Genomic DNA, 16,929 nt, shown 5'->3' on the forward strand with positions numbered 1-16,929 from the left:
CTACTTTAGGATGCAGAACTGATCAAATCATCAAACTATTTGCAATCCTTCCATATAATTAGACAGGTGAAGATGTGGGGGGTTTATCCGCTTTCAGGCACTGTGATTTCTCTGTCATTTTGCCTGAACCCCACTCGTTTCTGGCCAGCTGTCAAGGCCATCATTTGACTTACAACCTGTTGGCTCTTGGGCAGTGTCACCCAACACAGGGGCTGCTGCTTTAGGGATCCTCGGTGTAGCAATGGCACACAAAGTTGTTACAATCACAACTTTATTTTAACCTGGACCCTCTGCAGATCGGTTCCTCTTACACAACTAACACCCCAAACCCTCTACAGGTTGGGTCATTCACTAATGTCCTTGATGCTCTGCAGTCCAAGTCCTTTGAATGCATCAGCCCTTGCTTGAGCCCCAGGTACAGGCAACGCACATACAGAACAACTCCGTCAGCCCTCAGAGGGAGCAGCCAGAGGGGCGATGCCCCAGGCTCCACAGCCCGGCAGCCGCAGCCTCGGTGCCTGCCTGGTGGGTCCCCGCTAGGCCAGGTCCCCGCAGGGCCACCTCTGTGAGGAGAGGCACCTACGTGACCGGGCAGGTGTGGGCATGGCGCACCCCAGGTGATGGTGCATGGGGGGTAGGAGCAGGAGCACCCGTCCCAAGGAGCCAGTGAAATTACGGGGGTGTAGCCATAATGCAGTTGGCCTTTCTGGGCTGGCTGGGGCTAAGCTATCATATCTTACAGCCATTGGAAGCCTGTCTGTGACCTTAATTGTCTGTTAAAATAATTCTATATTAGCATTTCTGCTAAAGTTTCACTTGAACTTCAGGGGAGTAAGGAAAACGTATAGTGCTTAGAAACCGAAGTATGTGATAACACTGTAACATGTGTGTGAGCCTGCAAGAGTGGCAGCGCAGGGCCAGGTCGCTGCTCTGCTGTCTGCTAGTCGCCAGTGGGAAAAGCTTGAAGAAAGCGTGTAGAAATAGGGTGATAATAAGGTCAATGTTCTCCTGGTTTACTTTATGGTTTTTACTACTATGAGTTTGGGGCGCTTTTGAGTCTTAGGTGTAGTGCTTGTGTGTTTGCGTTTAACAGTTCTTGCTTGTCTTTTCCATCAGTTTCTCCAATTTTTTGGAGCCAGTCCCTGCTTTTGGCCTCTGCAACATCCTGGGGCAGTAAGTGGAGAGTCTTAGAACATAATATAGTGTATAATATGCTCGTGTGTGAAACCATGGGGAAACTCAGCTTAGTCCAGTTGAGGAATTCACTTACTTATTCCCATCAAGTCAAAGCTGAGCTCCATTTACTCTATTCTACATTGCAAATGCTCAAGTGAACTTCATACCCTATTATTGCTTAAAGTGCTTTTAGTGCCACAGTCCCACACAATCTCAAATTTCCTCTTCATTAGTAACACCCTCTTTCTTAGAAATAAAGTTTCCACAGGAAAATTGAGATTGAGAAAGCAAACCTTTTGGTGGGCAACAGTTGTAGAACTTCTTGAATCGTGATGGACTTGCATAACAACATGAACATGAATAGTCATTTTAGAAACAAATGGAAGACACCATAGGTTGGGGGGTTTCTTTGGGTACTGAAGAATGTTTCTGTGATGTGCTGGTGTCTGGCTCTAAGGCAGCCTTTTTGGGGCTGTGGGGCATAGCAACAGCCTGGTGAACCAGTGTGAACACCTGGGTAGATTCTTTGTAACGCCAGGACTAAGGTACAAAGATGGTTGTCTTTGTTACCTGAATTAATCTTTCCTATATGCTTTGGACAAATAAAAACCCCAGACTGTGTGTTGTAAGAGTTAGTTGTATGGCCGTGGAAAGGAAACAGGCTCCATATGGAAAAGCAGAGCGAGTTTTCTAGCAAATTATTTAAGGGGGTTTGTGTGTCTCTGAAATATGCATTGGTAAATGTAGGCTGACACATTTCTAGCAACCAAATTATAAATGAGTGGAAGACCTGAAAATGTCAGTTTTTTCCTTAGAAGCACTTCAGGATTTTCCTTTTAATTTTTGTGTTCTTTTCCCTCTCATATATTAATTTCTTTTCTTAGGCAAGTTGAGTTCCTTTAAATGTTTGTGTCTCTGTTTCAGTATACTATTTATCATAGGGTATAATTTTTGATACTTCTTGGAAGTATCAGAGGAGATTTGTTGTACTAATATTTTTATATAGAGAGTGTGCATGCATACTTTTAAAATAACACAGAAAGTAGTAAATCAATCCTTTAAACTTGTTTCTGTGTATATCTTGACATCAAACCAGTTGTGTGTGTTGTAGTCTTTCACGATTAGCTAAGAAAAACTTTAGGATAATCCTAAGAGTTCAGAAAAAGTGAAATAAATGAACACCTTAAGATGAAGATACCTTACACAATGCTTCTTGGCAAAGTGTTTGTCACTGTATGGCGTGAGAACTCTCCCATGTCAGGTAGCGGGGCAGGGAAAGCACTTGCACTGCTGCTGTTACCTCCTCTGCTCTGGGAGAGAGCTCTGGATGTCACGGGTCCTGTAGGTTAGGAACAGTAAGTTTTCTAATTGTTTAAATTAATTGGGAATTAATCAATTTTTTATTTGTTTTTCCAGAACTATAACACATTTAACTCTTTTCCTGGAACTGTATTGCAGTTTACACCCAGCAATGTGTTTCCAAGTCACAGGTGGATGCAGCTATATGCATATTATCTGAGCACTTTGTATTAGTAGGGGCCAAAAGGAAGATTCTTGTGAAAGGCCAGGTTAGCTGAGGCAAAAAAAAAAATTTTTGGTGATTTTTTTTTTTTTTTTTTTTTTTTTAGCATTTTCACATCAGAATTGATGTGAGTTTGTACAGTACACTTTGCAGTCTGTCATTGCCTAATCTTGACCTTCCTGTGAGCCTGAGACTGTGGAAGAGTCGGTGACTGTGGGACAGTTTTCAGAAACAATGTACCTGGTATAATCTTGCAAGAGAGAGTAGGGGGAGATGGTAGGTACATGGTGTGTCGAGAGTGTGCGTCTGTACGTGTACCGGACTGGACCAAGAAACTTTCAGCCTTACAGAGGCGTAGGTTGAGTGACTAAGGATGCTCTGTACTCTGTCACTGTGTGGATGTATCTTGTCCTTGGAATGTAATTATTATGTACTTATAAATAAAACATGTATTGCCTCACTTGGTACAGCTTCCATGGTTGTGTTACTTTTGTGCAGTGTGTCAGTCAGAAGCACTAAATTTTTAAAAATAATAACACCCTCCACCCCCAGGAATTAAGTGCTATTCTGTGTTTTTAAGCATGTTCATCCTTAAATGTTTTGTAACAATGTAAAATGCTCACTAATGGTAGCATGCTAGCTCTGGAAAAATCATGTCAGCACAGGGCAGTGCTGAAGCATATACTTAAGTCATATTGAAGTCAATGTATTTAAATACAAATGTATGTGCTTTCCTGAATCTGTATGTCTATTGTTAGCTGTTATGAAAGTTTTTGTACTCCCAAAGAAGGATGGTTTGTTTTTTTTTTTTTTTAAAGTGAAGCTTGGGAATACTTTAAATATACAAACTGTATTATCTTTTGTTTTGATAGCTGATTGCTGTTTATGATGAGCAAGAAACTCACCGTAAGACTGACGGCACCAATGGCAACTTGACAGACAGAAATAGCCCAGACTCTTTTGAGACGGAGGTGGCGGCGCAGCTGGCTGCCTTTCAGCCGATTGGTGGTGAGATTGAAGTGACTCCTTCTGCCCTAAAACTGGGTATGTATGTCTGGCATTGCTATTTCTAATTTTTTTTTTACCAATATATAGTACTTTCTTATTTCTTTTTTCTTTTCTGAGTATGTCTGTAGTCTGATTTTTCTGTATTTAAAAAAATTTTTAGTGCCCTATTGTTTTCCTTGTAACTCAGTGAACCCAATTGTAATGACAGGGGTTTTTGAACAGTTGATGCTGAAGACTGAGCATGGCAAATTTGCACCTGAGCCTTGTATCCTGCTGTATGTTATGCCTATCCATACAGCTGGGACATCTCTTTTTAAAATTCTTTTCACTGACTGAGTAGGTTGCTGACAAACCATTGTAATCTTCTGAGAGTGGAATAGGTGAAATCTATGAAAAGTATTTTCAAATAACATAGTCATTGAAAAAAAACACAGCATGTTTGTTGAGGAACCTGGTTCATCAAGTATAAAACTGCTGTGTGCAAATACTTTTACTGATTATCTGAGCTAGTGCTCTGTTTTGAGGATGGGAGGTGAAAAGAAGGAGATGCTGGCTGCAAACAGTTCAGCTCTTTGCCTTTGCAGAAGTTGCACAGCAGAGTCTGTTTGCCTGTCTGACTTCCAGGTGAGCAAACCGTTATTAGAAGAGGCTTCTGCTTAATTCCCCCTTATATCACGTGAAGTGTTGCTAACCCTGTTCTCCCGTGTTGTTTCAGTGTGCCTGGAAGGCCAAGAGTTCAGACACTGCTTTCCAATTATAAAGAGCTGGAGTCTTGTACATTGAACACAAAGCAGTTTGAAATACTTTCCTGAGAGCAGGCTAAGCTGTCACCTAGGTACTAGATATAGTAGCTTTCAAAACCAGATCGAAGGTGAATCCTCTTACTACCTGCCTGTAAAGCAGTAGTACACTGACAGCATTTAGCAAATGAATAATGCTTAGGAGAGGCTTCTCTGCATCCCACCACAGCTCATCGTTCAATTCAACCCATATTCTTGAGTAGTGCTGGCCGTCTCCTAACAGTGTGCAATAAAACTGAGTGTAAGTGGGTGGAGTAAGGATGGAAATACTGCCTCTAGTTGTGCTACTCCTGTGGAGCAGTCTGATTACAACTTCAGAAATTGAATATTCACTTGTCTGTTTATTTTAATTACATTTTTAAAGGAAAAGGCTGATTAACAAAAACAATGAGCTAAAATTAAATTTCTAATAAAGCTCATTGGATGAGGCTCTGTAACTTCTAACAGATTTCTGTGCTCATTTCTGTGCCTGATGTAAAAAATACTGAAATTTGAGATGCCTGCAAATACTTAGATTCAAATTTCTGTTTTAATGGATCACCTCTGTTTTTTCTATATTCTAGAATATAGAAAAATACTTTTCTATATATAATGCCACACAGGAATTTCTCATAGCTAAAAATTTTGGGAGGATACTTATGCTTGCCATAATTTGTATGTATTTGAGGTGCATTTTTGGTAAGGATGAGGTATGGAAAAGTTTGTGGCTAAAGGTTCACTGGTTTGCCACTTCATTGCATATTTTTAAATAACACTGTATAAAAACATTTTAGCATGTTTTGGAAAGTGGAGATTGTTCTCCATATAATTCTGAGCCATATTAAAAAAAAAAAAAGTCATTGAGAGTGGTTTCTCTAGCGTACTGTTGTACGTAAATTGAGGATTATAAATAAGAGTATTTCAGCCTCTCACAGTTTTATGTAAAACAGTTAAATGCTAGAGCTCTTGAACTCACCAGTAAGTACTAGGTAGTTCAGTTTTCATAGCATTTATGTAATCCTCTACTACAGAGTGTAAAGGAGATGAAACGTAACATGAGAAGAGCAGCCAATTAGGATTCTATTTCATTTTCAGTGCAATACTAATATATATTTGAAGTTAAAATGCATGCTTGCTGCTTAAAATCGAGAACATAAATATAACGTGTTTGTCTCAATGGTTCTCTTTCAGATTGTTTTATTTTACAACATAAATGAAAGATTTTCTTCTACCTGTCAGTCCTATAAACTCAGTCTGCACTCTGAAATGTAATTGTTTTCTCTTCTGGATTTTTACATCATGGATTACAGTTCTTCAGACTTAATTTTTGGCTTTATCTTTTCTGTACAATTCCCTGGGCCTTAAATTATGTTCCTATTTCCACTAGAGGCAAATTGAAAAGTAAATGAAGAAATAGAAGGACAATTTGGTTGCATCAATATCATTGATGCATGAACCACAGTAGTCTGTCTCCCTGTCTAATTATTGAATTGACTCACAGTTGCTAGCAGAAATAAATAATAATAAAAACTTTAAAAAGCTGTTCTTATTTTGAGAGCCAGAATGTGATTAAATATATACATGGCAACCAAGTGTTGCTTTCCATGGTAGACCCATGCCTCAGGAGTGGTCATATGCTTACCTTTAAGAGTATTTTTCCAGAATACCTTTAGGAATGAAATGCAGGGAATCTGTTGTTATATAAATTGTCAGATTGTGAAACAATTTAATTTCTGTTCGATGTTTTGTATTTTATGAAACAAGATCCACAGTTTTATGTAGAAACAATGTCCATGTATTGACCTTCTCAGAGAATACTTAGAGCTTGATGCTTGATAAGCACGTGAAACCAAACACTGTTTCAAACATGTGAGAATTGGCACAGATTTTAGAAAAGGCACTTGAGATACTACCTTCAAACTTTTTTCTTTTTTATAAATTGTGTATTTGATCCAGTTTAATTACGTTATACCTAGTCTTAAAGCCTTCACTGGGTAGATAGTGATGCCGACAATGGGGGAAATACTTTTTTATTGTATGGTTACTTCTTTCAGGTTTTTTTGCGGTTGTTACCCTTTAGAATACTGATCAGCTTGACTCTGAAGTAATAGTTTTCCCATTATGTAGTTAGTTACCCTTATTTTTCCCATTATCACCTGTAACTTTGAAAGCGAGCTAGAATAAAAGCAGTCTTGTATTTGACTTGAAAACTAAAAGTACCTTGTATCTTACATTGCTTCCACATACTAGCAAAATTTTAGAGCAAAAGTAAGTTTGTTATTTTACTTATTATCAAATTACTTTCTTAATACTTGGCATAGATCTCCTTAAAGCAGTTCAGGAAATTATTCAACTATTTGTTTTCTCTTCCCTGAAATCAATGCATCTCCAGTTTTAAAGCTAACTCAGTGTTCTCAAACAGGTGAAATCATGGACTCTTATGTTTAATATAAGGAAAATGCAGGAAAATACTAACTGTTTATGAACACAGTATCTGCTGTGTCCCTAACATAAGGTGAGGTGCAAACGTACTTAAGTGCCTCCCTCCTCCCGCTGCAAAGCTGGATTATCAGGTGTTGTTGCTGACGGTATCTGAATTCAGACTGCAAAGTAAGCAATACCTGATAGTTTCTTACAGATGAAAAGGCTTTACTGAAATTTCTGATACTCAGGGCCGAAATTACCAAGGGGAACAGTCATTCACTTCTGTTTAAGTACATAATTCTCAATTTGGTAGTGGGTTTTGTGTCCTGGTATTTTCCTGTTAAGAATGACGTCCACAGTGGTGACACGATGAAGTAGTTGTTCCTCCACAATTTACTTTTTCTGTATTCAGGAGATGTAATACTTATCTCTTGAAATCTGCCATCATCCGTTTGGATGTAGATGAAAACCTAGTGATGATGTCACATGTACTTTTGCACAGCCAATGACCATAGGTTTTTTGAGAAGCACCAGTGCTGTCTTCATTCTTGTTTGGATAGGTTAGACAAGTAATGCTGTATCTCAGTAGAAACCTCAACAAAACCTAAAGAGGGGGAAGGGGCATTGCTTGTTTTGTTTCTATTCAGTGTAGATCTTATAAGTATCTTGCTTTTTTTGGTTTAGTGAGCAGGAGAGTACTGAAATCAGATTCTGCAGAGGGATCTTGGGTTCAGTTTCACCTCCAGTTCCCCTTCTATTTTTTCCCATAATTTCATTATGGGAAATTTCCCATAATATTCCATAATTCAAATATAGTGCAAAATAATATCAAGGTTGGCAGGGATTTGTCAATTGTACTCAGTTTCTCTTATCAAAATAAAAAATAAACTTTTAATACTGAAAATCTTAGTGTACAGGTTTCAGATGGCAATGAAATGTCAAAAAAAAAAAAAAGAATCCCCATTTGACAGAAAATGTGATTGGGTAAATACATTTCATACTGCAATACAAATGGTAATAAAACAGCTGTTAATGTATATTACAAAAGTTGAAGATGCACATAGCCATTTAATGTGTCCAGTCAGCTGATTAAAACAGTGAAGAAATGATCATCTGATTTTGGTATTTCTTTGGGTAAGCAGAGAATATTGAGACACTTTTGCTGAACTTGCAGCAGAGAGAACTTGTCTTTTAAGACTGCTTCTTGTGAGCAGAACTTCCCAGAGTACACTCGTGATGTGGACACTACAACAATTTTCAAAGAATGATACAGGCAACTAAATGCCTAAATAGCTGGTTTACATTCGAAAAATTGAATGGAGATAAACATCAACATCTCTAACCTCAAATTCTGTCGTAAATTCCTGATTGCCATTTTTTATGTTGTTTCTTTGGTAGAAAACTGTGGGTAGACAAAACCTTACAATGAACGGTGAAATCACAGTATATCGAATACTTTTCAGCTGCATGACTTTAGCCCATGGTGAATGTAAGGTAACCTACACCCCAGTGAAAAAGTTTATTTTAAGATTCTGTGTCAGAGGTGGTCTTCCAGCTGTCTGACTCCTCAGCCCTCTCCTGCGTGGCATAAAGGCTATTTTATGTTAAGCATCACTTCAGAACTCGTGTGCCCTTAGAAGACTAAACTTAGCCGTTTCACTGGGCCCAGACCATGACTGACAATTAGGGGTTTTCCTGTAGTTTCCACAAGACCTTTTGCTTTCTGAGATTAGATGTGTTTTCTAACAGTGTTTCATTTCTGGTCCATATTGTTCTTGCACCTCCTTTGGTCTGAGCTTACATAATCAGACAAAATTATTTTGAACAGATAAATTGAGATGCAGTAGTATTTCTTTAAAACTGGTATATCAAAGTCATTTAAGAAACACTTATTTCCTTTTTTTCTGCACAGGTGATGGGTTTTGCTTTCTAACCAAATGCTGTTTTAGGTGAATACATCTTTCCTGTCACTGTTGTTGAACATTTATTTATCTTTATAGCAGCAAAATGTGTTATGTTGAATTTTTGGTAAATTGTGTCCAAATATATTAATTGATGCAATAACTAGTAAACTAACAAGTGTTTGGAATGCGGAAACATTTGGACATCCTTGTATGTAGGTGGTAGAGTAACTACTGGGTTAACTAGCACTGTTTTGTGCTGGCACTGATTTTAGATGTGCATTTTGTTTACTCGTTTTTTTGAGTATATCATGTCCTAATATTTCTCTTTGACCAGACATGGTAGCTGAGAAGACTTTGCAGAGTAGGTACTTAACTTTGCAGACCTTGTTGACTTGATTGCCTTTAATCCCTGTTCCAAACTGCTGTTTCATCGCTGATGTATGATTAAGCAGTCATTCTCTCATCTTAAAGGTAGCTTTCCTGGGTTAGTGGATGACATCCTTGTGGAGTGTGTTAAGATCTTTAGAGAGCCCATGATGGATGAGCTTATGTATATTAGGGATACTAACAGTATGCGCAGATAGTCCTGTATGGGATTCTCTAGTTTCGAGGTTTTATAATGCATACCTGTTTATTGTTAGAATTATTAAAAATGAACTAGCAATGTAGAGTGGTAAAACACAACTTTATGGTAGCAACTAATGGGCTATGTGAAAATTGATGTGATCTTCCCAAAATATTTTCAGGAAGTTTTGTTTTAGATGTTTATCAATGGTTTTAATAAGTCTTTTCCAAATAAATGGTTACCCATCAGTAATCTTCTGCTTATGAACTGGTAGCATCCATGATACTTTAAGCAGTGGCCTGCAGGTTGTTGCTAAGCTAATGTCCAGTGAAAGTGTGCTTCTTCAGAGACCTCTAGTCTATAAGGAATGCTTTGTGTGATCATCAACTGCAAGCTAGATATTCCTGCAGAGTATACAACATAGTCACTTCAGAAATGTCCCAGTTTCTTCTAAAAAGCAGTAGTGTGTCATTATAACTTTTCAAGTATGTAACATGCCGGTAGAGGTCCTTTGTTTTTAGTAGGAGAATATTCGATTTCATATAAGGCTTTTCAGTTAAACCAACTGAACTGTCTCGAGTTTTTAATGCTTGTGGTTCTGTTGGCCCTCATAAGTCGTCTCGTAATTTTCTGTGTACCCGTAAGTGTGCTACTGGTCCTTCTCATTTCCTTTTGCACCGAAAGTTGTATTCTTTTCAGGTGGCTTTCCTTGCATGGTAGGTAATAGAAGAGTTAAGGGGGAGTAAGAGATTTAACCTTTTGGGGTTTTTTCATGATGTCGGTTTGTTTTTTCCTTTCCAGTCCACATGGGCAGGAAGGGGAACACTAATTTATTTATGGAGGATCCATTTTATGGACATGTCACTCTGAGCTGGAAATGCTATATGACTGGCTCGATGTTTTATCTGCTTTATTTGACAGATGATGGTCAAGTGCACACAAACTTAGTTGTTGGTTTTTTTTTCTTGCTCCTCTACTTGGTGTTAAGTAGTCATGATTTTGCCTGGAGGAAGACAGGCAGTATTCTGTGATACTTGTCACTTCGGAATATTAAGGTAGGAAAAAAGTGAGGTATGTGTAGGTATCTATCTACACAATAATTATTTTAATTATTCTTTTCTCTTTCTCCCTTTCTTTGGGAATCTGGTTGAAGATTTCTGAAGCTGTTTTCTGAGTACAGGCATTATGGGAAGCAGATACGATTAGGTTACTTTGATTGTTGGCTTTTACCATAAAATTTAGCTTCTAATGAATTTATACATTTGTTGGTGTTTAGTTAAAATGGAGTTTAGATAAACAAATAATTGCTCATAGCAGTTATTGACAGCAATTTACAAAATTCTCTTGTAAACTACAGGAGTTCAAGTCCTCCCTTTGGAAGCTTTCACTGCTAAGTGGGGCAAGTTCTTGCTTTTCTCACTGAAAGGTCTTACTTTAGTGTTTCAAAATTTGCATTCCTTTGCTTTATAGCAAACCTCTGAGAACAAGATTTTCTTCTTTTATATATACACATACACATGCAACCCCACCCCATCTGTTCAGTGTTCTAGGCAAGTGGAAGACTTGAGTGCAGATGATGGTTGGAATGGCTGATTATAGTCTCTCCTAAAATAGGCTTATAAACGGCAATGATGGTTGAAGCTCAAATAATGATGCACTTGTGCTTTTGAACAGTCAATTCTTTCAGTTCTGGACATTTTATGTAGCGTCTTCACAGTTGACATTTCGTTCCTGAGAACAGAGATTGTTACCTGGGAATGCTCCAACCCTCAGTAGGTCTAGTACAGGATAGTAACAGTACTAGCCTAGGAAGTTTTGATTTGCAGTCATTGATCTTGTGGCCATGTCTTTTTAACATTTGGGAAAGGTTACTTGCACTCCTTATGGAATTTCCTTGAAGGTGTTTCAGGGGCTTCAGGCAGAGAATATACTTAATCAGCTTAATATATTCCCATGGTTTTAGACTTGCTCTAGCTTAAATAGTGCTTCATGGGGTTGTTCAGAACACTTACGTAGCTTGAATGGCCCTCTGTCTTTGGGCTGCTACGTCAGTCAACAGACGTGCTTCCATTAGCAGTGTCTTAGTCTGAAGTCCAAGGGAATTGAAGGCAAGGTTCTTCCAGGAGTTTTTGCAAGTTTCTCTTGATAGGGCCAACAGTGTTGAAATTGTTACCTCCAGGGTACGGATGTTGCCTGTTTCTGTGCGACTTCAGAGCTCAGAAAAAATTCTTTCTCTTTCTCATCTACTTTGAAGTGGAAGTATTGTAAGTTGGCTTGGGGGCATTTTAAACAGCATATATTTGGTTAGTCCTCTTTCAGGTTGGTGTTGAGATACTGCGGATATAAAGACATCATATTTTTTAATACATAAAAAGCCACATGACTGTGGTTTTTTAAAAAGTTATGAAAACAGATATGAACAAACTATTCATTTGATAAACAGTGCTGTTAATGCTTGTATACAGCATACATGCTGTGTCAGAGTAAGTAGGAAAGACACTTTTTCTTTCATAAAAACTATCCTGTTAATCTTGCAATGTTAATTTATTGGCTGAGTGTTCCAGTGTTTGTCAGTACATTGAGTGTGAAACATGCATATAATACTCTCCTGTGTGATTCAAGGGAAAATTAACATCTTGAAATTGGTAAGGTTCAAAAGAAATGTATTATAGGAGCACATGCTACCTTCTGCTGTTTGAGGCAATACTGCTTATTTCCCTAAGCAAATACGACTTTATTCCCTTTCTCTGCACTGGAAGGCTGCTCTCACAGTAGTGATATCAAATGTTATTCTGTGCTGTTTGTCATAGGTGTTCTGAAGATGACACTGTACTTGATAGATTTTTCTCCTCTGCAGCATTCTGTTTAATCTGCTTTTAAAGAATTGTGATGATCAATTAAAGTCTACTTGTGCTCCTAAAACAAATGGTTTCTGTTCTCAGGCAAGCTAAAGGTTTGAAGATAACTTTTCATTTCAGTCAGAGTGCAGTCTTGGTATATTTTGACCTCATGACTTAAGCTTGGTATTACTTAGTTGTCCTTGATTCATGGAAATGAGCTTTGCACCAGCACAGCTGAAGTTTATCTTTGTATTGTAGCGAAAGAATATAGTAATGCTTTCTGTAGATATATAAAAAGATAGAGATATATAAAAAAAATTTCCATGTGTTTCTCTGTCTTTGGGTTGCCCATTTGGAAAACAAGCCAGTCTTGCCTTCTTTTCCCCATGCCCAAGAATTTAGTACTAGTGTAGGTAATAAATTTGTCTGCATAGCTGGTTACCAGAGAACCCCATTTCCTTTTAATAGCCCCTCTGCCTCTGATTTCACCAAAAATTGTTTCTCATCAATTATTCCCCTTGTCTTTATTCCCTTTGCACTTGGTTTAATATGCCTTACTTTGGGGCAAGGAAGTATCCCCATGAAAATATGTTAAGTAGGGTTAAAAATATTTTTCCATCACAAGTTAAACGTTTTTTTTCAGTAGCTCTCTAGATGAGATGTTCATTTCCAGCCTTTTATAGTGTCGGGGAAGGTTTTTGGGAAGGTGATGAATGGAACTTAGAAGGATGGAATAAATTCTGTTACAAAAGTTTGTGCTGGTTTTTGACACGCTTTATACGATGTCAGTATTTTTCCTCAGATTTTTGTCTATTTTACTAATTTTGTGATGTTGCTGGTTTTGTATTTGTATACTGTTATGATGCATAGCTAGTTTCAATGGTAGTATCTCTTAAAAAGAAACAGACCAACCCACTTAGTATTTGCAGCTGAAGGCTTTGAAAGTCTGTAGTATGTCTTACTCAAAGGCTGTAGTGCAGTCTCTGTTAGTACGCTCTAGTGCTAGGTAAGACAAAGGAGTGTGTACGTGTGTTTATAAATCTCTACAGTACTGTGTGCTATATTAGCTCTGAGGCAATATGACAAAATGTGTATTTTATGTTGAAAATGAGCCTGCTAAGCTTGGTTGATTGATAGTTTGAAATTGTTCAAGTTACCCCCCAAAAAAAAAAGCCTTCAACTAAAGGTCTTGAGGTAGTAGATCACCCTTTTTTCTTAAGAAAACAAACTAATATAGTTTTAGACATTTTTTTGCAATGTTTGTTTGCTAATGATTGTTTACTGTTTGCTTCCATATGAACATGTTCCAGTGTAGAAATGAACCCATCTTTATGAAAGCCATCATTAGACAAATTACAAATAACAGTTAAATGACTCAGTTTGCCTCTTGCCATGTAGTTCTCGTTGCTTTCTGTTTAATTTACCCTTACAAGAGACTGAGCTGATAGTTAATTTTTTTGTCTCTTTACCTCAAAGTGCCACTTCAGATTTTGATTGTGCCTCACAACAGATATCTAGAATCTTAGCCAAGTAAAATGGAGAGTTGTGTATATACTACTCCTGAACATAGTTGGCAGAAGATGCACCTCCCTCCCAATATGTTGCACAATTTTCCCAACACTAGCTGTTGATTTATGTTTTGCTTTCTTCATGACTCATTACTTACATTAGAGGGAAGTCTGTTTTACTATAGACATTAAATAAAAGGAGGATGTAGTATGTTCACTAGAAAGATGAATCCTGCAGGGCATTTTGGTCAACTCTTCTTAACTCTCCCACAGAAAGGGACAGATAACTCTCTGAGTGCTTTTTTAACTTTCCCACAGAAATAGTCATCTTAGCATTTTAAATATTAAGACGGATTCATAGGGAATGATTATTCACTTTCCCTACCATGTAAAAACTCTGAGTATCAAACAAAGCTATTGTTCAGCAGATCACAAAGCAAAACAACCCTAAACTTTTTCATGAAAGCATTCAACTAAATTGTGTAATTCAGTGTTACAGGCCAAAAATCTCAATGAGTTATAATAGAATTAGACAAATTCACAGGAGGTGGCTTATCAGTGACTGTTAAAATATTGTGGTCTAGATACCACTCTGATTTGGAAATCTTTCAAACGTTATTTTTTGCAAGCTGGTAGGATAGAACACTTTGTTCTTCTCCCTAAGCATTTGCTACCACTGTTAGATGCAGGATAATGGGTGAGTTGGACCCAATATAGCTGCTCTTATGTTCTTCACAGAAAGTTTCAAATTCAGGAGGTTTCGCTGTTTTATCTTAATATCTTTTAAATTTGGCGGGAAGAAGTTTGAAATTTGAGACTAAAACTAGTTTACCATGACCAGAATAAGAAATAATCATAATAGGACTTGGTTTTTAAGGAAAAGTCCAACCAGAAAAGGTTCTTAGTTTAAAACAGATGTATAAAGCACAGGTCATATTTACATATTACATAAACCTATATTAATGCCGTAATTTATGATGCTCCTTTAAAATACCATTAAAATGTTCAAAAAATATATTTTTACTATTCTGCTACTAGCAGTAAAATGCTACCAAAGTGATACTCAAGCTGTACAGTTTAGCTGCCAAAGTTTTAAAGAAAATTAAACCGTTGAACTGTGGAAAAGTGACTGCATAAGCACCTGTAACTGATGTTAGCTGAAGTGCTAAACCAGCTTTTGGCAGCGTGGCCTCTTCTGCAGGTGCACAGAATATTTTCTTTGTGTCAGTTTATTCAACTAGTACAGTTCATTAAGTATTTCATTTGAAGTTGAGAAATGGGCTGGGAATTGAAATAGAAGAAATGCTTATTTTCACCTTTCAATCTGTGAATAAAAATGAGGTGCGAGAGTCTGAGATCTATTAGTTTTAAAATCTTATAGGATATATTAGCCTAAAATGATTGATTTAAATTCAGTAACCGCAGATAATATTTTGCAGTCTGTTTAATAAGATGAATGCTTTTTGCTGTGTCCAGCAAGTTAGATGACTAAGACAACTGGTGTTTTTCAGTATATCTAAAGTCTAGTTTCCATTGACATCCAAATGCCATTTGAAAGAGATTACGTTAAAAAGTAAACCAACCTAAAAACCCAAAACCAAAAGTAAAGACTTTGCATGTGTGTGTAGGGAAATTCTAATATACATTCTCCCCCCCCCCCAAATGACAGTTAAAAACATGAAATGTTTGAAAGTGCTCTAATCCTGTGTCTGAAGCTGGAAGTTGGAGGATGTGCGTCAGTCGGTGGGTGTACAGTGTTGGTGTGATTCACAAGCATGTTTTCACCTGGACAAGAATAAGAGAAAGCCTGGCCTGTAGCGGATAGTGCTGATTCTTGGTGGTGATAGCCAATGTGTTCTCACAAAGCTCCTAATCAGTCTGCCCAGCAAGAGTAAGAGTTGCATATCTTGCTAGAGCTCGGGTTGGGAAAAACCCCACAACTCCCTGTTGTTAGTGAGGTGATGAATCCTTGTGCCAGGAGGATTCTGCCACAGCTCCTTCCCCTCTGCCTGGTCTCTTCCATGTAGTACCTGTAGACCCTTTGGAGTAGAGCCGTGGTGTTCCCAGCACTCCAGTAACTCTGCATGCTCCCTGTCTGTCTCACAAGTACCTGAAAATAGGAGCACTGTGTTGACAGAGGTGAGAAGATCCTGAAATTACTCTAGATCTGATGTGTATTATGACCTTAAATGTAAGAAACGATACTTGGTTAAGATCCGAACTTGAAGTCTTGTCCTTCAGCTGGAAACTTTCTTGAGAGAGGATTTGAAACAGGGAGAAAGTAACAGCATTACTTGTACGTCTTCCGTAGATACTTACGTATCCTAGTGCCTTAAGATGAAAAGTGGTTAACTTCTTTTCATATGGATGTGGCTTTTGATCCTGAAAATGGGATCTAGATTATCTTTATTACTGAAATAATGTACGTAGCAATTCTTACATGCCTATCTCTGAAACTCTAAAAGCTGCAAATGTAAACATTCCATAGTTGTTTGATTTGCACCATTTCTGACAATGACAACACCAAAGAAATTTCATTCTGGTCCTAAAAGCTGTGAGAAGACTTTTTGTACTTCATAACTGAAATCTGACAATGTGTTACAGCACATGCAACCAAAGAAAATAAATCTTTTGAAATTTATGGCACCAAAGGCCATTACCCCAAAACAATCTCTGTTTAAAGCCTTTACTGGGTTTTACCTGCAGGCAATTGCTTTTATTTTTCTTTGTAAGAAAAATTACACCCCATTTAGAGTGATAAGGAAATACTTTGTTCTGCACTGGATTAATATGTAAAAGAGACTGTTGGAAATGGATTTTCATCTGTTTATAGATTTAAGTCAATTGTCTTAACTGTTACATCATCCCAGTTCATTAATATAATCTTGTATCCGTGGGAATTTAAAAAGTACAGTATGCACTTTGGAAAGAACAGATAACTGTAGATCTGAAATTGTATTGATAGGTGCTATTATGAGCAATTTGAGTTAGCTTTAAACATAAAAGTCACACTGTTGGAGCATTGCATATTTAAAACATAAAAAAGTGATACAGCTCTACCACAAGGTAGAACGTACAAACTAATGTCAGCTACATTTTAAGTACATGGCAGAAGCATTACATGATGCCTCAGGTGGTGGTAAGCCATAAATCTGAGGGTGACCAAATTTACCCACACTGATTGCGTAGTGCTCTCAAAAAGC

The 16,929-nt window shown here is 37.6% G+C and overlaps 1 protein-coding gene across 2 annotated transcripts in view; it reads left to right on the plus strand.

Moving 5' to 3' along the window:
* PARD3B (par-3 family cell polarity regulator beta) overlaps nt 1-16,929 on the plus strand; it is a 427,129-nt gene that overhangs the window by 128,636 nt on the left and 281,564 nt on the right. The window contains exon 3 of one of the 2 annotated variants that reach the window (XM_074911133.1): nt 3,571-3,742. In XM_074911133.1, coding sequence (XP_074767234.1) covers nt 3,571-3,742 — 172 coding nt within the window. Of the gene's footprint in view, nt 1-3,570; nt 3,743-16,929 lie in introns of those variants that run through there. The other variant, XM_074911134.1, reaches the window with a different exon arrangement.

This window comes from Athene noctua, chromosome 7, assembly GCF_965140245.1.
Source record: "Athene noctua chromosome 7, bAthNoc1.hap1.1, whole genome shotgun sequence".
Taxonomy (NCBI): Eukaryota; Metazoa; Chordata; class Aves; order Strigiformes; family Strigidae; genus Athene; species Athene noctua.